At 36.4% G+C, this 24,318-nt stretch overlaps 1 protein-coding gene across 5 annotated transcripts in view; it reads right to left on the bottom strand.

Moving 5' to 3' along the window:
- The window catches only part of LRRC28 (leucine rich repeat containing 28), a 179,646-nt gene that overhangs the window by 116,820 nt on the left and 38,508 nt on the right, over nucleotides 1–24,318 (bottom strand). For all 5 annotated transcript variants that reach the window (XM_042988165.1, XM_042988166.1, XM_042988164.1 and 2 more), the window contains exons 3-5: nucleotides 16,058–16,098; nucleotides 1,015–1,052; nucleotides 552–689 (exon numbers count right to left, since the gene is read on the bottom strand). In XM_042988165.1, the coding sequence (XP_042844099.1) occupies nucleotides 552–689; nucleotides 1,015–1,052; nucleotides 16,058–16,098 (217 nt within the window). The remainder of the gene's footprint in view (nucleotides 1–551; nucleotides 690–1,014; nucleotides 1,053–16,057; nucleotides 16,099–24,318) is intronic.

Below are 24,318 nucleotides of genomic sequence, written 5' to 3'. Positions count from 1 at the left end.
GGAGAATGCAGAATTTTGGTACCATACTCGGGCACATCACAATCTAAGAGGATATTCAGTAGGCAGAACTGACGATTAGTCCCAGGACTCAAACTTAAATTCTGCTGTGAAATTCTGATAAGATTTATTAAATCAAAGTTAATGTACAACAATTACCTCACTAGAGAATGAGAGAAAACACTGTACGTATTTCCTTTTTGGATACTAAAATGATTACATCATGCAAAGTTCATCTGAATTCTCTATGTAAAATATTCTGAACTGAATTACCTTTTTGTACAAATATTTCGCCAGGGCAGTGACTTGACGGGGCACTGACTGCAATGCATAATTGTAGTAATTGTAGGTAAAAGCATAAATGCCACCTTCTCATGTCTGCATCAGGGAAAACTCCCTTAAACACATTTCACCCTTAGTTTCACCTTCAAACAAACGGACCACCTCAAATCCTAAATATACCCAAAGCCCACTGCCTAGACACACAGTGAGAAACAGGCATAACAGATTTGTAAATAGGCAAGAAACTACTTTGTGCTATAGACTATGATTACCTGGAGGTAGGAATTGCAGTTGGTTATTAGCTAATCGAAGATGACGTAAAGCTCTCAGACGACCAATTTCTGGGCAAACAATTTCTAAGGCATTGTCACTAAGATCCAAACATTGGAGTTTTACGAGAGATCCAATGGCTTCAAAAAGAAAAGAAAGGTGAAGGGAAAATTAATTTGACCCAAGTGTTATGACAAATCTTTAATGCAAGTACTACCAAATTAAATATTTTAATAGTTAATATCCCTGCCTCTGTTGCTTGCAAAATAGTAAAAACATAGATCTTTTAATTCAATCAAAACTGCTAACTGAATTTACTAATTAGGGGAGACAATCTTTGAAACTAACAAGTTAAAGATGCTTTATAAGTAAAATTCCCTAATACACCAACCAAAATTTGCTTTACTATTATAAAGCAAAGCTTAAACTATGGTTATGTCGTAACTAAAATTGGAGTGCCCTTACCTTCTGGCACCACAACTATGTTATTTGAGTGAAGGTATCTGTGGGGAAAGAAGAAAAAAAAAAAACGGAGCTGTTATCATTCAGTCCTTTTGCCAGATAACCAATTTGTAAAATGCTCACTTAGAAATTTATCAAATATAAAGGGACCAAAATGTTCTATCATACCCCAATCTAAGTGCATGCCATAAAGCACATGGTCATCACAGATAATTAATAATATTTTCAGAATGGTATTTTATGCTGGAATGGCAAATATTAAACCTATTTACTGATTTAAGTTGTTATTTTAAAATAAAAGCATACACAATAGATGTATTTCGAGTTATTTTTTTAAACTGACAAATTACTAGTTTTACAAAACAAATTACAAATTACAAAACAAATTACTAGTTTTTCTAGTTCATTTTAAAGTATTCGGGTTTTCAGAAAAACACCTATTGTGTAAAGAAAAATCAACACTTATTATGTAAATGAAAATGCAACTTTTAATTTCAAATGGAAGACTTACAAAATAAGCAAACCAAGGCTATTTCAAGCTAATATGCTGACAGAGAACCAAGAATGGAGAGACTAAATGCTGATCATTTACAGTATCTGTCAAAATACTCAACTGTCAAGGTACATAATTTATTTCACAGCAAAAGGAAGTCTCATAAACAAGAATCAAATTCTTTTCTTAAAAAAGAAAAAAAAAAAAAGTTATCCGGCTGACAAGTCCAGGCAAGCCTAAGTAAATAACACTTTTCCCACTGAAGTATCTTTAGCACCCTCTGGTGGAGACTTTATGCAATCAGCAGCAGCCTGATTCAGAACAAAACAACAGTGGCAACTGGAGATCACATAGTAATAATTTTAAAAAATAAATGTATGGGGCACCTGGCTGGCTCAGTTGGCACAGCATGCACCTCTTAATCTCAGGGTTGTGAGTTCAAGCCCCATATTGGGCATGGAACTTAGCTACATAACATAATATAAAATGTTAATATAAATAAATTCGTATCACTGATTTTCAGAGAACTAAATTTTTTTGATCTTTTCAAAACTATCATTTTATTTACTATGCCTCATCAATCAGTCTTCATAAAGTATTTTTAAATTTAATTTTGAAATTTTCTTCTACATTGTTAAACCTAACATCAAAGGTTAAAATGTCACGGACACAAAATAAGACACAAAATTAATACATTTAAGATTATTCTATGCTGCATTTAATAAATTCTGTGTAGGTACTAACCTGCTGGGCCTAAAACATGTTAAACAATTATACCATTCTATGATATTTTTATTCCTTGCTTTGTATGTATAAACTGATTTCACATTTTAAAATCCATATTCTTTAAACATTAATTTTAGGAAGGAATTCCTAACCGCACTCTCAGGTGACTCTAAAAATTCTTTGAACTAAAAGACTCTATGTAAATAAGTACACGCACACACATACGTACATATACACACATTTACATTTGTTATACAAAAGCCAGAGTGCCTAGACACCAAAATAGAGACAGTTGATTTTCAGTTACCCACAATACATTTGCCTCAATTTCTACATATGCAAAAGGATCCTAAAATGTCGAAATCAAAAGATGAACCAAAGCACTCAACATCATGAATGAAATCAAAAGGTGTATTTTAACACATTAAATTTATCTACATTAAAGTAAAGAGTAGTCTACAGTAAGAAGAGAATGTTCCCAATCCTAACTACAAAATGTAGGTGCCCAGGACCATCCCCCACCAAGTGAAACACCATCTCAACTCCTCAAGTTATTGTGATGTGCAACTGATAAAGAATCATCACTGGTGGAATGGATCAGAGAGCGAGCTCTGGAGCCAGAATGACTGCATTTCAGTAGCCATGTGGCCAAACTCAACTTCTCACTTTCATAATCTGTAGGAGCAGAGAATAGTAACACCAACAACATAGGGATGTTGTAAGGATTAAATAAATCAGTAAATGTAAGGCTTTTAGAATAATCAGAGTGCCATGAATGCCACTGTTATTGTTGTTATACAGTTATCACGAGTCACCTGTAATCAAAGGTTCAACAATTTTGAGTCACTTCTCTTTACTTGCTTTTTGTAATTTCAAAGTAATTGAAATGTTGGAGTTTCAATGTAACTAGTTTTCATCATGTTCTCCTATAATGCAAGAACTTTCTTTCATTGCTGTGGGAATGCAAAACAGTACAGCCATTTTGGAAGGTGGTCTGGCAGTTTTTTAAATAAAATTAAATACAGAAGTTTACTTAATAGTATTATGCCAATGTCACTTTCTTAGTTTTGACAAAATTTTAAGATGCTAAAAACAGGAGAAAGTGGATGAGAAGTATACTGGAACTCTGCACTATCTTTACAACTTTTCTGTAAATATAAAATTGTTCCAAAATAAAAAGGTTGCTGATTAAAAGATCAGGACTTTTATTTCCAGCCATAATGGAGTAACAGGGACCAGATTTACCTGACTGCTGTAAGCAAAAAGAAAATTGGAAGGAATATATGACACAATTATTTTGATATTAAAAACAGGAAATTAGGATTATGTTATCTGAGAGAGAAGAAACAAGGCAAGCCACACAAGATCCCTAGGTTTCTGCCTGGATGTAAAACTGATGGTATAGGACTGCGTCCCAAACAAAGTATGTACGTCTCACTAAGTTATGGAGACACAAGTCAGAATTCAGAGAAACCGAGGCAACTGGAAGTTGTGGGGTGGTGGGGTAGAGTTTGGGGGAGAGGATACTACAGGGAAAAAAATCCTTTAAAAACTGAAGGATTCTCTGACTGATAGCTGAACAGTAAAATGTAGCCTAGGCAAAGTAACTGAAAATCTATCTGCTGAATGGTCCACAGAGCTCACACCAGACTAGAAGGCATTTAAGTTCTGAGCAGCAAGTCTTATTGATTATTTGGCACATTCAAATCAGATCCTATAAAGGCCATGCCTTAGTAATAGAGTTAAACTACCACTAAAGTAGAGGTTACTCTAGACCTGTCCTCACAAAGTGTGGAGACAAACCATGAAAAGATCAAACTAAACTGCAAATAACCTCATGCCAGAATAAGGCAGCACAAGAAAAAGGCAGACAACAAAGTCTACAGACTCACCAATGTAAAACTTATAAGATCCAGCATCCAATCAAAAAGTAGTAGATATGCCAAGAATCAAGAAAGTGTGACCAATACCCAGGATTAAAAACAGTCAATACAAGTAGATCCAGTATAATAGAAACAATAAAATTAGCAAACAAAGACATTAGAACAACTACAAAAAATATAGCAAGCTATTTAAAGGATAATATGAACACTGCAAGAGAGACGTTAAGGTATGAAGAAGAACCAAACAGAACTTCTAGAGTTCAAAAACATAATGAACAAAGTAAAACAACTTCATTAGGTGGGATGAACAGCAAATTAGATACTGAAGAAGAAAATATTACTGACACTGAAGACAGAGAAATACAATTTGTCCATATTGAAGCACACAGAGACAAAAATAGATGGAAAAAAACTGAAAAGAGTGTCAGTGATTAAAGGAAAATACTAAACAGTGTAACAAACATGCAAGAGTCCCAGAAACAGAGACAGGAGTATAGAAATAAATATCTAAAGAAATAACGTCAAGAAATTGCCAAATTTGATGAAAATCATAGAAACACGAACCCAAGAAGCTAAACGAATGTCAAATATAAAGAAAAAGAAGGGGCGCCCGGGTGGCTTAGTCGGTTGAGCGGCCGACTTCAGCTCAGGTCATGATCTCACTGTTGGTGAGTTCGAGCCCCGTGTCAGGTTCTGTGCTGACAGCTCAGAGCCTGGAGCTTCGGATTCTATGTCTCCCTCTCTCTCTGCCCCTCCCCCTCTCGCACTCTGTGTCTGTCTCTCAAAACTAAAATAAATGAAGGTTAAAAAATTTAAAAAAAAGAAAATCACAAGATACATCAAAATCAAATCCCTGAAAATGAGCATAAGATCAAAAATCTTCAATGTAGATAAAGAAAAAATAAACACATTACATACAGAGGAACAAATATAAGAATAACAGGAGATGTCTCTTCAGAAACTGTGCAAGCCAGATGATAAGGAACATCATAAAAGTGCTGAAAGAAAAGAAAAAAAAACGTCATCAAGAATTCTAATTCCAGGGGTGCCTGGGTGGCTCAGTTGGCTGAACATCCATCTGACTCTTGATTTTGGCTCAGGTCATGATCTCATGGTTCATGGGCTCAAGCCCCATGTCAGGCTCGGCGCTGACAGTGTGAAGCCTGCTTGGGATTCTAGCTTTCCTTCTCTCTCCACCTCTCCCCTGCTTATACACTTTCTCTCTCTCTCAAAATAAACTTTAAAAATAAAATAGTATGGGCTGTTTGCCATCTATATAAAAAAAAAAGCATTTTAATTCCAGAAGATCAAAACAAATAAACAAAAACTTCAAGACTATGAAGATGTTTGTAAAACAAAAACTGTAACATTTTCAGAGAAAAAACTAATGTGAGATTTTTTTCTCACAGAAAATCTTCAGGGCCTAAGGCTAGACAAGGAATTCTTAGACTTGACACTAAAAACATCCATAAAAGCAGAACTGATAAAATGTAAAACTTTTGCTCTACAAAAGAATAGAAAGAGAATGAAAAGATAGGGGCATCTGGGTGGCTCAGTTGTGGGAGCGTCTGACTTTGGCTCAGGTCACATTCTCACAGTTCATGAGTTCGGGTCCCGTGTTGGGCTCTACACTGACAGTGCACAGCCTGCTTGGGTCTCTCTCTCTCTCTCTCTCTCTCTCTCTCTCTTCCTCTTGAAATAAATAAATTTCTAAAAAAAAACTTAAAAAAAAAAAGACAAACTACAAATTGGGAGAAAATATTTGTAAACAACATATACAACAAAGAACTGGTTTCTATAATTTGTAAAAAAAAAAAAAATAAAAACCTCTTAAAACTGAAGAATAAAAATCAATCCAACTAGAAAAAGAGCGACAAATGTGTTTCACTGAAGAAAAGACACAGGTAACCAACACATACTTGAAAAGAGGTTCAGTATCTTTAACCATTAGAAAAATATACATTAAAATCACAATGACATAAAACCACACATCTATCAAAATGACAAAAATAAAAACCAATGGTAACACCAAATACTGGTGAGATGTGGAGAAACTGAAACAATACCTTGCTCGGGGAGAATATAAAAAGGTGGAGCCAACCTGGAAAATTATTTGGCAATTTCTTAGGAAACTACAAATCCAGAACAAAAGTGAAAGAGTAAGGGCCTCCAAAAATTATTTTACATAAAATCAACAAGAATATTGGCAAAAGCAGTAGTAAGAAGCTTATGTACAAAACTCTGGAAACTAACCAAAGTGATACAAGGAGGGTTATATCTTAAGAAAAATGGCAAAAATCTCAGTAAGCACAGTGAGCTGTGTGAACTTTGGGGCATTTTCAATTCTTCTAATTGTATCCCTTACTCTCCACTCTGCAGAAGCATGGAAAAACAAAACAAAAACCCAGTCCACAATCGAAGTGAAAAAGCGGCAGCGTGCCTAGAGCCTGAAGGGACAAAACCAGGTCAGCACTCACTCCCAGGGAACTGGCGTCATTTGACTTTGTCTCAAGGTTCCCTGAAAGGCCCCACCTGCAAAGCCCTTTTTAATCTGATCTGCCTAGAAACTTGCCCCCTACAAAAACTCTTTCCCCAGTTGAAACACATTATGGGCAATTGTTTGACTTCACACCCACCTGAGTCAATAAATAACAGCTGGTGCAAACAATAGACAACCAAAAACCTTAAATGGAAAAGCTGGGCAAGATGTCCAGAGGAGCTGTGAAAAGCTCTGGTGTATTTCTGGAATTCTAGAAGGTCTAAGGCAGGTCAGAAACGTGCAAATGCTCAGGAAAGAGATGAAAGACTCTAAGCAATCAGCTCTGCCGAACTTGAGGCTCCTGCATAAGCACGAAGCGCAGGGTAAGGCAAAGTTGTCAAATGCCTGGCTGGGAGCTGAAGGCATGCCACCATACAATAACAGACGTCCTCAGCAAAAACTGGGAGACTACTGGATTCAGGTAGCGAAGGAAATCTCTAATCTAACCATCAGGTGACCACTAAGGTAACTGAGCAGATAACTTCAAAAAAAAAAAAAAAAAAGAAAAGGAAAGGAAAAGGAGAGGAGGGAACTCTTTCAACTCATTCTATGAGGCCAATATTACCTTGATACCTAAACCAAGGAAATCGCAACAAAGGAAGACCAAGGACCAGTTTCCCTTATGAATACAGACACAAAATTCATCAACAAAATACTAGTAAGCCAAACCCAGCAAGTTATAAAAAGGATTATACTCCACGACCAAATGGGATTTTCCCTCATTGATGCAGGGTTGGTTCAACATACAAGCAAAAATCAACATCTATATTAACAGGATAAAGAAAAAAAAAAAACACATTCATCTCAGTAGATGAAAAAAAGACCGTATGACAAAATCAAACACCCTTTTATGCTAAAAATACTCAACAAACAAGCAATAAAAGGGAATTTCCTCAATTACATACAGGGTACCTATGAAAAATCTATAGCCGTCATCACACTGAATGGCAATAGACTGAAAGCTTTCCCCCTAACATCAGGCAGAAACAACACAAAGATGTCTGGTCTCACCACTTTTATTCAATATTCCATGTTACAGCCAAAATTAAGCAAGAAAAAGAAATAAAAGGCATACATATTGGAAAGGAAGGAATGAAACTATCTTCACTGGCAGATGACATGATCTTGTATATAGAAAATCCTATGGAATCTACCAAAAAAAAAAAAAAAATTAGAGCTAATAAATGAGTTCAGCAAGGCTGAGGATAAAAGATCAATATACAAAAATCAGGTGTATTCTTACATACCAGACAGTGAGCAATTCTAATGTGAAATTAAGAAAAACCATTCCACATATAACAGCATCAAAAGAATAAATACTGGGGCGCCTGGGTAGCTCAGTTCGTTAAGCGTCCGACTCTTAATTTCAGCTCAGGTCATGAGTTCAAGCCCCATATTGAGCTCTGCACTGAGTGTGAAGCCTACTCAAAAAATTTTTTTTTAATTTTAAAAAAGAATAAGTTAAACTTAGGAATAAGTTTAACAAATTCAAGATTTTTACACTGAAAAGTGTTCGGTGTTCAAACACAAAAATGTTGAAAGAAATTGAAGACCTAATCAAATGGAAAGACATCTCACATTCATAGATTAGAAGACATAAGACAGCAATATTCCACATATTGATCTAAAGATTCAATACCATTGCCACCACTGATCACAGATACCTTTTTTTCTTCATAATTTGACAAGCAGATGTTAAAACTCACATGGAAATGCAAGGGATTTAGAAGAGCTAAAACAATTTTGAGAAATGGGAATAATGTTGAAGGAATCATACTTCTCAATTTCAAAACTAAACTATAAAGCTACAGTAATCAAGTTGTGTGCTACTGGCAAGAAGACAGACAAATAGATCAACGGAAAAAAACTGAGCATCCAGAAATATGCCGACATGTTCATGGTCAGATGATTTTTGACAAAGGTGCCAAGACAATTCAATAGGGAAAGGGTATCCTTTTCAATAAATGGTGCTGAGATAGCTGGAGTTGCATATGCAAAAACAGAAGTTAGGCCTTTACATTGCATCGTATGCAAAAATTCACTCAAAATGGATCAAAGACCTAAATGTAAGAGCTAAAATGATACAACTTAAGTAAGAAAAACAGAGGTAAATCTTCATAATGTTAGATTAAAACAATTTCATAGATATGATACCAAAACACAAAATGCCAGATAAAAAATTATCAAGAAAGTGAAAAGATAAACCATGAATGGAAGAAAATATTTTAAAAGTATATATCTGATATGGTATCAAATATATAAAGCATTCAAATATATAAATATATATATCTCAAAAATATAAAGCACTTAAATATACAGAGCTATCTCAAATATATAAAGCATACAAATACATAAAAAACTCTTACAACTCTACAATAAAAATATCATAATTTTAAAATAGACAACAGATTTGAATAGACATTTCTCCAAAGAAATATATAAACAGACAATAAGCAAATGAAAAAAGATCAATAGAAAAATACAAATCAAAACTATGATATACCAATTCACACCTACTAGGATGACAATAATCAAAAGGACAGAAAGCAACAAGTGTTAATGAGGATGTGGAGAAGAAGTTAGGATCCTCACATACTGTTGGTGGAATTGTAAAATGATGCAGCTTTGGAAAACAGTTTGGCAGTTCCTCAAAAGGTTAAACAAAGCTAACAATGCAATTCCACTAGTAGGATAAACCCTAAAGAACTGAAAATACACATTCATATATAAACTTCTACACGAAATGTTCATAACTGCATTATTCACCATAGCCAAGATGTGTGAACAACCCAAATATCTATCAACTAAAGAATGGATAAACAAAACATGGTATGTCCACAAAAAAGAATGCATTCTGAAACATACTACAACATAAATGAACCCTGAAAACATGCTATGTTAAAGCAGCAAGACCCAAAAGGCCACATACTGTATGATTCCATTTACATGAAATGTCCAGGACAGGCATAGCCATAGAAATAGGAAGCAGATTATTGGTCACCAAGGAGTTATTAGGGGGTTGGGGGAGGGGGATATGACTGCTAAATGGGTTTCTTTTGAGGTGATGAAAATGTTTTGGAATTAGACAGCGGTAATGGTTGCTCAACCTTGTGAATATACTAAAAACCACTGAATTATATACTTAAAAGGGTGAATTTTATGGTATGTGAATTATATCTCAACCAAAAAAAAAAGTGACACGTGTAATTACCACAGGACTCAGCAATTGCAGTCTTAGTCATCTATCTCAGAGAAATGGAAACTTATTCACCAAAAAGATAAATAAAAGTACAGAAATGCTACAAGCAGTATCAATTATTACACATAAAAACAAAACAACCAATATGTCCTTCAATGGGTAAATGGTCTAAGAAACTGCATTACATCCATACCATGAAATATAATTCAGCAACAAAGAGGAACAAACTATTGATACATGCAACAATTTGAATGGATCTCAAGGGATTGTGCTGGATGAAAAAAAGGCCCCAAAAGGTTATATACTATATGCTTTCATTTACATAATATTGCTAAAGTGATAAAATGATAGAGATGGAGAACAGAGTAGCAGTTACCAGGGTTTGGGGACCGTGTGTAACATGATTATAAAAGGGCAGTTCAAGGAGGGGAGGGTGGGTGATGGGCATTGAGGAGGGCACCTGTTGGGATGAGCACTGGGTGTTGTATGAAAACCAATTTGACAATAAATTTCATATTTAAAAATAAATAAAAATAAAAATAAAAAAATCAAAGGGCAGTTCAAGTAATGCTTGCAGTGATGAAAATACTCTCTCTACCCGACTATGGTAGGGATTGTACAAATGTACACATGTGATAAAATTGCACAGAACACACGCACACACACACAAATGAGTGCACAGAAAATGATGAACACTGGAGGAAGATAACACTAGTGCCGATTTTCTGGTGCTCATCTTGCACTATAGTTACGCAAGATGTGAATGCTGCTGGAAACTACAAGGGTATACGGGATCTTTCTGTATTATTTCTTACAATTCCATGAGAATCCACCATTATCTCAAAGGAAAAAGTTTAATTTGTTTTAAAAAAGGAGAGATAAAGACTTTACTCAGGTAAACCAAATCTGAGAGAATATAGGAATGAATATAAAAGACAATTTTCCTCATTTTAAATTTCTTGAGAATTAACAATGTATCAGTTTGGTCTGTCAGCTCCAGATCTACCTTCTATACCCGATTGACCTGGACGCTGTCAACTCTCCCTTGTCAACTGGCCTAACATTAGGGCTGGAAGAGGGCACTGGAGTGACTCTATCAGATGACAGCAGCAGCAAGGACCTCCCTTCATCAATGCACTTCTACATACCAGCTTCAACGGGCCTCAGGCAACTGTCCTACCACCCCGTGGCCACTTCTGTGGTAGCTAGGCCACACTGTCAAGCTGCTTCTACACAACAGCTCCAGACTACCAACACCTTCCTCCAACAGTGAGCTGATATTACAGATCGGCTCCAGCCTAAACCAGCTGGCAAGCTTCTCGGCCACCAGCAGGCTGTATGCTCCCAGTCAGGCCCTTCACGGAAGAGCTCTCAATCTCAGCCTAGGGGCTGGAGCTCTCCTAAGTCTTTTCAGTCCCTTCCTTGTCTACTTTCTCTCAGCCCAGAAGTCATAGCTGTTTTTTGTACTTGCTACTTCTGAATACCACAGAGTTCTCTTAATCTCTTTTAGCGGTTAATAACACCTCACTAGTCAGCAATTCTTTATATTAATTTTCCCTGTTTCAACTAGGGGTACGGTTTCTATCTCCCAACTGGCCCCTGACTGACATACACGATACGTACGTATATTCGTATGCTGACAGATACACAAACACACATACACAACAACAGCACAAAGAATGAAGTACTGATGTACAGTTCCCACATTACAAGTAAGTGGTCTGTTATGTGAAGGGAGACTGTAAAAGGTTAAGGAAGCACAACGTAAGCCTTAAAACACTGAGAGTTAATAAGTCAGTAGTGGTTAGTAAAATGGGGTCCTACATAACACTGAAATAATTTTAAAGAAGGAGAGAAGAGGGAAAAAAATAAATAACAGTTGAGACGCATAGAAACAAACTGTAAGATGGTTCACTTAAAATGAATCATATCAGTAATCCCTTTAAACGTAATATGATCTAAACACTCCAGTTAAATGGCCTAGATTGTCAGATTGGTCAAAAATCAAACAATCAAAATGTTGACTTCAAGAAAATCACTTGAGTTATAAAGACACAGAGAGGTTAAAATAAAAGAATGCAAGTTCCAATTCAGTACAGCAGAATAAACTCCCACCGGACTGATCCTCTGGCAGATAACACACACACACACACACACACACACACACACACACACACACACACGACTCTAAGGCACTACAGAGTAAACAAAAACAAGCCATCCTGGAGAAGAGTCAAAACTTAGAAGAAGGAATGGCACTGGGTGAGTTTGAGTTTTGTTTTTTAAACAGCATTTAGTGTAAGGCAGGGTACAGACAGTTACCATGCAAAGTGGCTAAAATTCTAACAGGAAACTTCATTCTTACTAACCTAAAGAACAGGAGGAGAGTTCAGGGAAACCATGACCACTGGCAAGTAAAGGGAAAATACCCGAAAAAAAGAGCCAGGGAAGCGTAACCCCAAATTCTATTTATAAACTTTGCCTAAATCAATGGCAATCCCAGAACCATGCAAATATGGAAGAAATTACAGTCCAGGTGAAAGAACTGGACTGAGTTTTCAGCTGCCCTCCAAAAACTAGTTTACTTGTCTAAGTCAAACCAGGTAAATTACCTCCTAAAGCAAAAATATCAACACTCTCTGAATGAATACAACAGATTCCAGTCTCCAAGACATAAAATCCCCAATTATCATGATATAATCTAAAATTATTCAACATATGAAAACCCAAGAAAATGTGATCCATTAAAAACAATAAACAATGGAGATCAAGCTCAAGATAACCAAGATGTTGGAATTAGCAGACAAGAAATTTTTATGTAGATATACATAGTGATCTAAAGTAAAAAATGCCTATAATATAAAGACAAGAAATAGAATACAGAAAAATCCTAAAACTGAAAAAATTACAAGATGAAGATAAACAACAGAATTAATGTTACAAAGGAAAGAGTTTATGAACTTGAAAAAGATCAATATAAATGACCTAATCTAAAATGCAGAGAGAAAAAAGCTTGAAGGAAACACAAACAGTGCCTCAGAGGAATGTAGGACAACATTAACAGATGTAATGTGTAAACAGTGCCCAAGAAGGAGAAAGGGAACAGTGCATAAAAATTACTCAAAGAAATAATTGAAAATGTATTAAATTTGGGAAAAGACATAAATTCACAGATTCAAGTAGCTCAGCAAACTCCAACATAAATACAAAGATAATTATACCAAGGCACATCATAGTTAAATTTCTGAAAACCAAAAAACAAAATCCTGAAAGTAGCCAGACAAAAATGATATATTAATACATGTGGAAAATGATTAAAATCCCACTAACTTATTATATATAGTATATTTACATAATATATAATACATATTAATAATATATTTAATATATATTATTAGTTCATAGATCATTGTTTTAATATTTAATAATAAATATATAATTATTAATTTAATATATACTTAATAATTATGTTATATAATATACAGTATATTTAATATATATTTAATGTACAATAATATAATTATAATATACACATATAACAGTTATATTATGTGTTATAGTATATAACTTATATATAAACATTTATACATTATATTATACATATTATATAAAAATACTTTTAAAGGGCTCAAAGAAAAACACTGTCAAGCCTGAAAGCAACCACCACTGGATATATAATACAATTGGGGGTATTATATTGCAATTATCTTCATCTTCACGACTGTTTCATTTTTCTGCCTGAAGTCCTCAAGAATTTTTTCTTTAAAGTCTGAAAAAGGCTTTGAATAAATTCCACACCCATTACTAATACAAATTCTTGAGGAAGTCAGAATTAATGATGTGGTAGGTAGCCCCCAAGACGGTCTCCACTGATCTCTACTACCTGGCATTTAGGCCCTTGTGTTATAGCCTCCCCTTAAGTGTGGGCTGGACCTACTGACTCGTTTCTAATGAACAGAAAATAGCAAAAGTGATGGGATGTCACATCCATGATTAGATGACAAAAAGGCTGTGGCTCCTGTCTTGCATACCCTCTCTTGCTTTTTCCCTTGTGCTGATGGAAGCCAGCCGCCATGTTGGGAGCAACACTATAGAGAAGCCAAGTGGCAAGAACTAAGGGAGTTTAGTCCTCCTGCCAACAACCACATGAGTGAACACAGAAGAGGATACTTCTTTAGTTGAATGTTCAGGTAAAAACAGCAGCCCTGGGCAACAACCTTGATTGCGGCCTTGAAAGAGACACTGAGGCCAAGATACCCAGCTAAGCCAAGCCCAGATTCTAGACCTTCAGAAAATATGAGATAATAAGTATTTACTCTGTTAAGCACCCCTACTACAGTTTAAGCCACTAAATTCTGGGGTAATTTGTTAAGCAGCAATAGATTATTAATGCAAATGGGTATTTATTTAACACAATAGAACATACACACATTAATTGTAAAGTCAGCATCTTTCTTATGGGGCAACCCTGGAGGCATTCCCACTAAGGTCAGAAACAAAACAAGGATGCCCATTATCTCAAGTACAATTTCACACTGTTCTGGAGGGACTAGCCAATGCAGTTAGACTAGAGAAAATAAATAAAAAGCATTAAGGTTTAGAAAAAAAGAAACAACACTATCTGTATTTCCAGACATGAGAGTATTCCTGAAAAACCTTGAGGGATCAATGATAAAACTAATTCAACAAGATTTTAGCAAGGTAGCAGGATATAAAGTTAACATACTAAAACCAACAGTGCTCATATATTGAAAAAGTAACTACTTAGAAGAGCTAACAGAAAATTCATTAACACTAGCAAAAAATTATATATTAAATGTTTAGAAATATATTTTAGAAATGTTCAAAACCTATATGAAGGAAACTATAAAGAACCTATAAAAACAAAAAATAGACCTAAAACAATGTTAAGACATCTTTCTTGGAAATATACACTAAACTATTTAGAGGTAAAAAAAAAATGATGTATGCAACACTCTCAAAGGCTTTCAAAAAATATGCATATATATACATATATAAAGAGAATGAAATTAAAAACTTGATAAAGCAAATGGGGTAGAACACTACCAAAGATGATTAAACTGAATCTAATCAAGAGGAAAAAAATCAGACAAATCTGCACAATACTTTAAAGACACTGAGGATGGGAGGGATTAGGGTAATTAAAATATGAAATGCATATTAGATGATATTACTGAGTTAATATTACTTTTAAAGTGTGATAATAGTACAATTATGTGCAATACTGCCCTTATTATTAGGAGATACATACTGATATATTTAGTAGTAAAGTATCATAATGTCTGTAATTTGTGTGTGTGCGTGTGAGAGCTGGAAAGGGAAGGAAGGAGGAAGACTGTAGGAAACAGAAAGAGAAAGCCAATGTGGCAAAATGTTAACTGGTTAAATTTAAGTGAAGTGTATATGGGTGTTCACTGTATTATGCTTTCAACTTTTCTGTTAGTTTGAAATTTTTCAAAATAAAAGGATGGGGCGGTGGGGAGACAGGAAATGACAGACTCCCAGATTAAAGATGGAGGTATAAAGTTAGTTTTCCTTACTTTACCTCCTGAAAATTTTGCCAAATAATTAAGAGAACAAAAAACAGCAGTGCAAACTCCTCCTTCAACAAAATTAGCAGGGAGCTGGAAAGCAGGGGAATTATAAGATTCTAAGTATATTCCTTACAGGTAAGTCAATAGAGACTTAAAGTTGATGCACCAGAAAACAAAGGTGTAAACATATTATTTAGCATTATGGAGGTAATTGTCAAAAGAATTAAAAAAACAAATGCAGTGTGGAGGACACAGAGAAATAGGCTTTTCCTCTGTGTGTTAAACCTTTTATACCATTGGACTATTTATATCAAGTATCACATGTAGTAACAATAATAAATCTTCCCAATTATACTGACTATCCAGAAGGATTCTGTGACAAAGAGGCTGTACCCAGGGGTGGGTGGTGGGGTGGGTGGAAGTATCTTTCATTATCTTTACTACCTTGAGGTGAAATATTTAAAACACAAATTTAAATGGTAAAATACTTTAAAATACTATTGGGGTTAGCAGAACTTCAGGTCTACCTCTATGACCATGACACCAAAATATAATAAATGAATACATTAAAATTATATGTCCTATTATTTCAAATAACTTAAAAGTATTTTCATTCTTGTTGTGTATAAAAATTTGAATAAACAGACTCACAGTTCCACAAGGTTTGGAAGCTTCTGAGCAAGGTTTTCTGGCTGAAAATTAAAAACTCAGAATTAAATTTTATCTTTGAGAAATGTACAAACAGTTCTAATGAGCTTAAACACAGAGTATTATCTTTGGTGGGAGGGGCAGTGTAAATCTGAAGGAAATAATGCAAAAATAATAAATCAGCAGGTCTGGGTTTTATGCTTACATGGCCCATACTACAGTTTAAATCTATAAATCTGAACGCTTAAAATCAGTGTCTTGGGGCACCTGGGTGGCTCAAGTGGGTTAATGCCCAACTCTTGATTTCGGCTCAGGTCATTATCTAGCAGTTTCGTGGGTGTGAGCAGTGCGTTGGGCTCTGCACTGACGCCTGCTTGGAATTCTGTTTGCATCTCTCTCTGCCCCTCCCTTGCTTGCTCTCTCTCTCTCTCTCAAAAATAAATAAATACATTTGCAACTACGTGGATGGAACTGGAGGGTATTATGCTAAGTGAAATTAGTCAGAGAAAGACAAAAATCCTATGACTTCACTCATATGAGGACTTTAAGAGACAAAACAGATGAACATGAGGGAAGGAAAACAAAAAATAATATAAAAACAGGGAAAGGGACAGAATAGAAGAGACTCATAAATATGGAGAACAAACTGAGGGCTGCGGGAGGGGTTGTGGGAGGGGGGATGGGCTAAATGGGTCAGGGGCATTAAGGAATCTACTCCTGAAATCATTGTTTCACTATATGCTAATTTGGATGGAAATTTTAAAAAATAAAAAATTAAATTAAAAAATAAAAAATAAACTTTAAGTAAATAAATACATAAATAAATACATAAATAAATAAAATCAGTGTCTTTCTGAGAAACGGCCACAGAAGAAGTTACACTGTTCTTAATAGACATACACAGAGGGGAGGATGCCATCTGACAATAGAGCCAGATACTGGAGTGACACAGCCAAGGACCATCAAGGATCACTGGCAACCACCAGAACCAAGGAAACAGTAACAGATTCTCCCTCGGAGTCCTGAGAAGGAGCCAACCCTGCCCACATCTTAATTTCGGACTTCCGGCCTTCAGAACAGTGAGAATACATTTCTGTTCTTTTAAGCCCCCTATCCTGTGTAATCTGTTACAACAGCCCTAGAAAACTAATACTCACCCCCAAACTCCCAATTTGTGTGCCTCGGAAAAACTAAATAAATAAGGGAAATCCCCAGGTGCCAGAAAGCCAGACCTAACTAAGCTCAGGACAGAGTGGTCCTGGGGCTCAGGTGGTCCGGGGGGTGGGGTGTGGCAGGGGTAGGAAACAGGCCACTGGAAAGACAGGCTGGGGACGATCTAGGTGCCTTACCCAGTCCTGATTTTGGAAGGATTGGCCCTTCCACAAAAAGAATCCCAGAAATTCCACTCCCAGATTGCAAGTGGGCTTCTCTCTGCCGGAGGCGCTGGGTAAAAGGAAAAGCCTCCTCTAAGCAACTGAAAGCCAGCCTGCATCTCTCTCTCTCTCTCCCTCCCTCTCCCCTCTCCCCGCCACCCAGGTCAAATTCACACAAACACAAAGACAGGAGTTGTTAAGACTGAAGGAGCACACTGAGTCAGGAGTAACAGATATGTATTTATTCTACACTCAAACATACTGTAGGTAAGCTAGGTATCAATAACAAAGAATCAGGAATCGTTTTTTTAGAAGTAATTAGGTGTAGCTTGAGTCCTGAAAGACAAATATAAATTATCAGAGGTTGCTATGGGGCAGAGAGGAAGGGTTCTGGTCAGCTTTCTAGGCACAAGAAGCAACACAGGAAAATGTGAGGCAGGGAGGTGTGTCTGGGAAATTGCAAATACAATCTATTTTGCTGTAATTCCCGAACACTACTCCTGAACAGATCTTACACTTTCGAAAATCCTGTTATAAAAACAATTGTGTTAATAGGTGTTGAGGACTAGAAGGTTTTATATTTGCAACAAACTAATTTTTCAGACAGAAACCAAGTAACAATGATCATCATTAGGAACAGGATCAGGGGTGCTCTCTATTCTCCACTCTATGTTAGTATCATTTGAATTTTTAACAGTGAACATGTTAGGTCTCATATAATTGAAAACCATTACATTCGATAATGTGGTATGCACATAAACTGCTACATAATTGAGTAATCAATCATATTACATCCAATTTGGGTTCTAAACAGTAAGAGAAACACCATTAGTGTGGTATGCCTGGGCCATAGGGTATGAAGGTTTATAATGACTTCGCAGAGTGGCCTGGAACAGACCACTAGAACTTATATTTTATAAAATGGGAAAACTTTTTAAAAATTCTGAAGACAATAGAAATCCACTGGTTTAAACAAGGAAATGATATTACCACTTTAAGTTGGCATACTGATGAATTTAAATACTTAGCCACAGCATCCAAAGCTGCTTATATACACATATATCCTTGTCCTTTTATGATAACCAAATATTAAATACGAATATTGTTATGAGGACAATGAAGCATTTACTGAGTACCCATTTTTGATAAAGTCACTTATATTTAGTTTTCAAATGCTGAATGCTGTGATTCTTTTTTTTTTTTCCCCACATGTTTTGATATCAATATATGCAATGAAGTCCTTCATGACAAGTCTTTCCTCAGATGTTACTCTTGGATCTGCAGAAATCCTCAAAATGTTTCTTTTAGTATGGGTATCTTCTCTTTTAAGGAGAATATGCACTTCCATTTATGGGCATACATACAAAGCTTCCTAGGCAAACTAGGCAACTAGGGATGGAAGGATGAGGGAAGGGGGCAGTAAGAGGCTTAATAATAGCTGGTCCTCTAAAAAGGAAAAACTTATCCAGAAAAAAGACTCATCTATTTTATCTGCTACAATCAATGTCATATCTTGACCTGCGATCATTTTTTCCAGATGACGATTTCGTGCCATCCAACAGCATTCTAATTATCCCGTGAGAAACTGGTTAGCTCTTTTGAGATACACAGCTTCACACACAATTAAGCACTGAATAATGTTTCTACTGCTAATGGTGCATTACCGTATCTTTATTAACGGTTAGATACACTGTGTTTTTATTTAAAAATAAGCAAGGTGACCTTAAGAAAATTGCGGTTCATTACAACACGGGTGGGGAAAAACCCGAACCCTTATTAAGTAGTACAGGCCCAACCAGCCTGACAAATGAGCAGCCCACTGCACGGGCTGTGGCTGACACCTACTGGTAAGCATCACTGAATTACTTTCTGCTAAACTAGTTACAAATGTTTTCTAAATTAAGCCAAAATTCTCTGCCATTAAATCCCACATTGCACTTAGCTGAACAACTTTTCTTTACGGGGAATGTAAAAGTAACCTTCAGCAAGCACATTTAAGTACAAAATTTACCTCTGATTTTGAATCAATGATGTTTTACTACACCCTTTTAAGGAAAACTGCCTACCTCCTTACATGCGAACGTTTTTAAATCGTGTATCTTGGAACAAATAGTTCAAATATGTTGCAAACACTATGCTGAGTGATGTGCTCTGGTAGGCACTGTGAGCTACCTGCTTCTTCCTCTTCTCTGGCTGGGCACCTGGTAGGACTGCATTTGTCTCTTCGAGCTGGATGTGGCTAAGTGACTTACTCTGCTCAGTGGAATTATGTTGAAGTGGTAGCCTTCAAGAGCCTGAGCTGTGAGAACTAAAACGCATCTAATTCACGACTTTGAAATGTGTCTTTACAAACACTGCGAAGCTTGTTGTGTGTATTGTGACAGTTTGTGAATGAAATGTTTTTTTTTTCTTTCCCTTTAGTCCCACAACTGAACTTTAAAAAAATATGTATTTATTTTGGAAGGCAGGGGGGTGGGCAGAGAGAGGTGAGAATCCCAAGCAGCCCCCACACCCAGGGCAGAGCCCAATGATGGGCTCCATCAAGGACTGTGAGGTGATGACCTGAGCTGAGCCACCCAGGCGCCCCTAATTAACTTTTTTTTTTAATGAAAAAAATAAAAATAAAATTTTGAAGTGAAATACAAGAAGTTACATAAAAGCTCAGCAAGTTCATAGTGACCTCCACGTGATGCGAGCTTTGTCAGTCTCCATCCCTGACTTTGGACACCATTAACCAGAGTCCCCAAGCAATAAGAGAGTCATGACAGTGTGAGTAAAAGAAGTAATTGTGCTGTTGCAAACCGCTATGATTCAGGGTTCGGCAAAACCTGCTCCATTTCTGACTTCTAAAAACACATTTCAAAGAAGTCATGAATTAAATGTATTTAAGTTCTTATAGCAGTTATGAAAGATGGAATGAAGTGGGACCTCTACCTGACACTATATACAAAAATTAACTAAAAACGGACCAACGACTTAAATAGAACAGCTGAAACTGTAAAACTCATGGAAGAATAGACAGAAGTAAATCTTTATCATTGTGGATTTGGCAATGGATTCACATAAGATATGACACCAAAAGCACGAGGAGCAACAGAAAAAACAGATACACTGGGCTTCACCAAAATTAAAAACTTTTGTGCATCAAAGGATATTACAAGAAAATGAATTACAAGACAGTGAAGACATGTAAAATGGGAGAAAATATTTGTCAACCATGTATCTGCTCAGGGTCTAGCATCCAGAGTATATAAAGAACTCTTACCAAAAAACCCCCCAAACAACCCAATTTAAAAATGGGCAAAGAATTTGAATACTCTGTAAATATATGCAAATGGCCAACAAGCACATGAAAACATGCTCAACATCATTAGCATTAGGGAAATGCAAATCAAAACCATAACGAGGTGTCACTTCACACCTATTATAATAACAATATTTTAAAAAAACAACTGGAAAATAACAAGTGTTGGGGAGATGTGGAGAAATTTGGAACTCTTGTACCTTGCTGGTGAAGTGGTTCAGCCCTTCTGGGAGTGCCTCAAAAAGGCAGAGCCACCCTATAACCCCACAATTCCACACCTAGGTAGGTATATACCCAAAATAATTAAAAATAGGTACTCAAACATTTAAATGTAAACCGTATTCATAGCTGCACTGTTCACAAGAGCAAAAAGGTGAAAGAGCCCAAATGTCAATCAATGGATGAATGGGTGAACAAACTGTGGCATGCACACACAACGGAATCATATTGAGCCATAAAAGTTATGGACTGATGCACACTACAACTTGGAGGAAGCTTGAGAACACTCCAAGCGAAAAGAAGCCGGACGCAAAAGGACACATAGTGAATAATCCCATTTATATGAACTATCCATGAGAGATAAATCCATAAAGAAAGAACACAGATTGGCGGTCGCCAGGGCTGAAGTGTGGAGGGGAATGGGGAGAAGTTGCTTAATGGGTGAGGGGTTTTACTCCAGAGTGATGGAAATGTCTGGAACGAGACAAAGGCACTGGTTGTGCAACACTGTGAATGTACCAAACACTACTGAATTGTTTACTCTAAAATGGTTGATTTTACATTACGTGAACTTCACCTCAAAAATTATTTTTATTATTTTTTAATTTAAAAAAGTTAATGAAGTTTTGGTATCGAAGGAAAAAAGGCACTTCAGTTACAAACCATCACAACATACTCAAGTGCGCGTCTTCTCTCTCTCTCTCTCAAAATAAATAAGCATTTAAAAAAAAGACGATGGGGCACCTGGGTGGCTCAGTCGGTTAAGTGTCGACTTTGGCTCAGGTCATGATCTCACGGTTCATGAGTTCAAGCCCCACGTCGGGCTCTGTGCTGACAGCTCAGAGTCTGGAGCCTGCTTCAGATTCTATGTCCCCCTCTCTCTCCACCCCACCCCTGTTTGTGCTCTCTGTCTTTCAAAAATGAATAAACATTAAAAAAAAAAAAAAGACGATGTATGACATAATTGTTCATTGTGAGCAGGGAGCATATTCCAAAACTCAATGTATTATACTTCAGGTACCTCACTCACATATGTATTTGTTGACTGATCTGATGGGGCTAACATTTAGAAACTGGCATCTCATTTTTAAGGTACAGGCGGCTCATTGTAGTATAGTGCATGCTTGAAAATGAATTTCAACTTGTGGAAACACATACATAACAATGGCTTTTGAGCCTTCTGCTGGCAAACAGAGCCCTTCCAGTGTCCAAGGATATGGTCTGGTGTAAGGGAAAAACGTCTCTCCCTGCCACCTCTTTCTAAACCCTCCCTTCCTAACTCCCAAGGCAGAAACTACAAATCACAAAGGGTAGGCTAAATCATGTTCCCTATATTTTAAGAAAGTATAGAGAGATACAAGTTTTAAAAACATTTCTATCAGGAAAAGTTACACAATAGATCTCAGAGGTAAACGTCACAGAGGTAACTAGGAGAACTCAACGCAGAACACCTCATTGCTCTGAAGCGGATAAATGTGGTTACATTTTAACTATATGGTGCGAGGCCAGAAAAAGGTCATCAGTAAATACTTGCAGAATTAAAACAAAAGACCGACTAGGTGACAAATGAGAAGACCCGGTACATGCTCTAACTGGCCACAAAAGTGACTTTGGACCCGTCCATTAACTTCTTCTAAGCTTACTTTCCCCAAAAAGAAAAATCGCCTAAACTGCCTATAAAGCTCCATCTAGCTTTGAAATTCTGTGATTCAAGAAACAGAATGAAATTAGGGGTCAGACATTCATTTTCTAAACTATTTCAAATACTTTTGTTACCTATTTGACAGGGAACTACTGTCAATCAACCAGTAATGATCAGGGGGAAAACCGTGAAATCTGAAAATTCAGTAGGAAAAGCAGCTCTGGTTTATAACAAAACTCCTACTCTTCAGGCATGTGTGTATTACTGAGACAGGATACATTTATAATCAGTGTTTTTGCAGAACTACATCACATACTACACATCAGCATTAAAACACAAACAGAGCATCTGAACGCTTTACTACTTGACATATCATTTCCACACATTCCATTTAAGAAATAACAAGAAGCCCCTTATGTTGGAATTCAAAGTGAATCAAACAAACAAAAACAAAACTTAATTCCCTCTCCCAAATTTTTCTGCCACACTTGATGGCACGACGCTCTTTTACTATTTCTTTGTTTTCCCTTCAAGGTTCTGTGATGTTCATTTAATCCAGATCCTACTCTTAACCAAATTCAAAGGGGGTGGAGGGCATAGCTATGTTACTTTCCCAGACATCAGCCCCTTTCACCCTCAACCCTGCCACCAGCTGCAGAAGCTGTCGATGCAGCATAAACACAGGCATCGTCATCACTGTAAATCAAAATATCTAGACTCACTGATTAACACAACTTGAGAGCTAGCTAAGATCTTAGCAGTACTCTATGCCAACAATCTTATTTTAATTTTTAATTGTAAAACTAGTAAGTATTTAGTGAAAAAACATGAACTAAACTTCACAGAACCTTTCCCTTGTACTCTGCATCCTTAGGTAAGGTTCTTTCTCTTCCAGCTCCCACCCCCACTCTCTTGCCTTCCCTCAACCTACAGCTCTAATCACTGTTAAGTTTGATTGATGCGCTTTTTAATGTCAGTTTATTTATCTATAAAGTAGGGATAATAATAATGCCTACTTCACAGGATTGTCTTAGATTAATTTATTAGTTAATTAATTTAATACATGTAAATTGCTTAAGACAGTGCCTGTAACTTACTGCTATGATGTTACAAAAGATGTTAGCTGCTATCAGATTTTAACCAATCCCAGACTGATGAACATTTAGGTTTTCATAATGTTTCATTGCATCCAACGTTTTGATGACCATCCTGTTCACTTGACATGTTCATTTGACATATTCACAAATGCTCACTTTTTTTTTTTCTGCTGTGTAAATTCTTACAGGTGAAAAATACCGATTCAGATGCATACTCTTTCTAAATGCCGACCGATGTGCTCAAACCAGCCACCAAAAGTACTCAGCCCAGTCTACTCCATCTGATAGTGTGTGAGAGCATCTTCTTATTGTCTTCCACATCAAGCATTAATAATCTTCAACACTAGGTATTTATTAGTCTTTGCCAATCTAGTAGGAAAGGATGATCGATGTTTTACCTTCCATTGGAAGTTAAACATCTTTTTGTGTTTGGACTATCTGTATTCTTTTATTATTTATTTGCCTGTTTATATTTTATGGGGAAGGTCAAGAATGTTTTCTCCTGGGTCCACAGGAAAGGAAACACTTCCGTGCCTTATGCCCCATCCCAATTTGGGAATGTGATGAACAGACCTCTGCTTCCCGTCAATCCCAGCAGGATATCACTTTTAAGTGAGGTTCTCTCTTGT

This window comes from Panthera tigris, chromosome B3, assembly GCF_018350195.1.
Source record: "Panthera tigris isolate Pti1 chromosome B3, P.tigris_Pti1_mat1.1, whole genome shotgun sequence".
Lineage (NCBI taxonomy): Eukaryota > Metazoa > Chordata > Mammalia > Carnivora > Felidae > Panthera > Panthera tigris.
The sequence above is the reverse complement of the archived record's forward strand: the minus strand, read 5'-3'. Positions and strand labels throughout refer to the sequence as shown.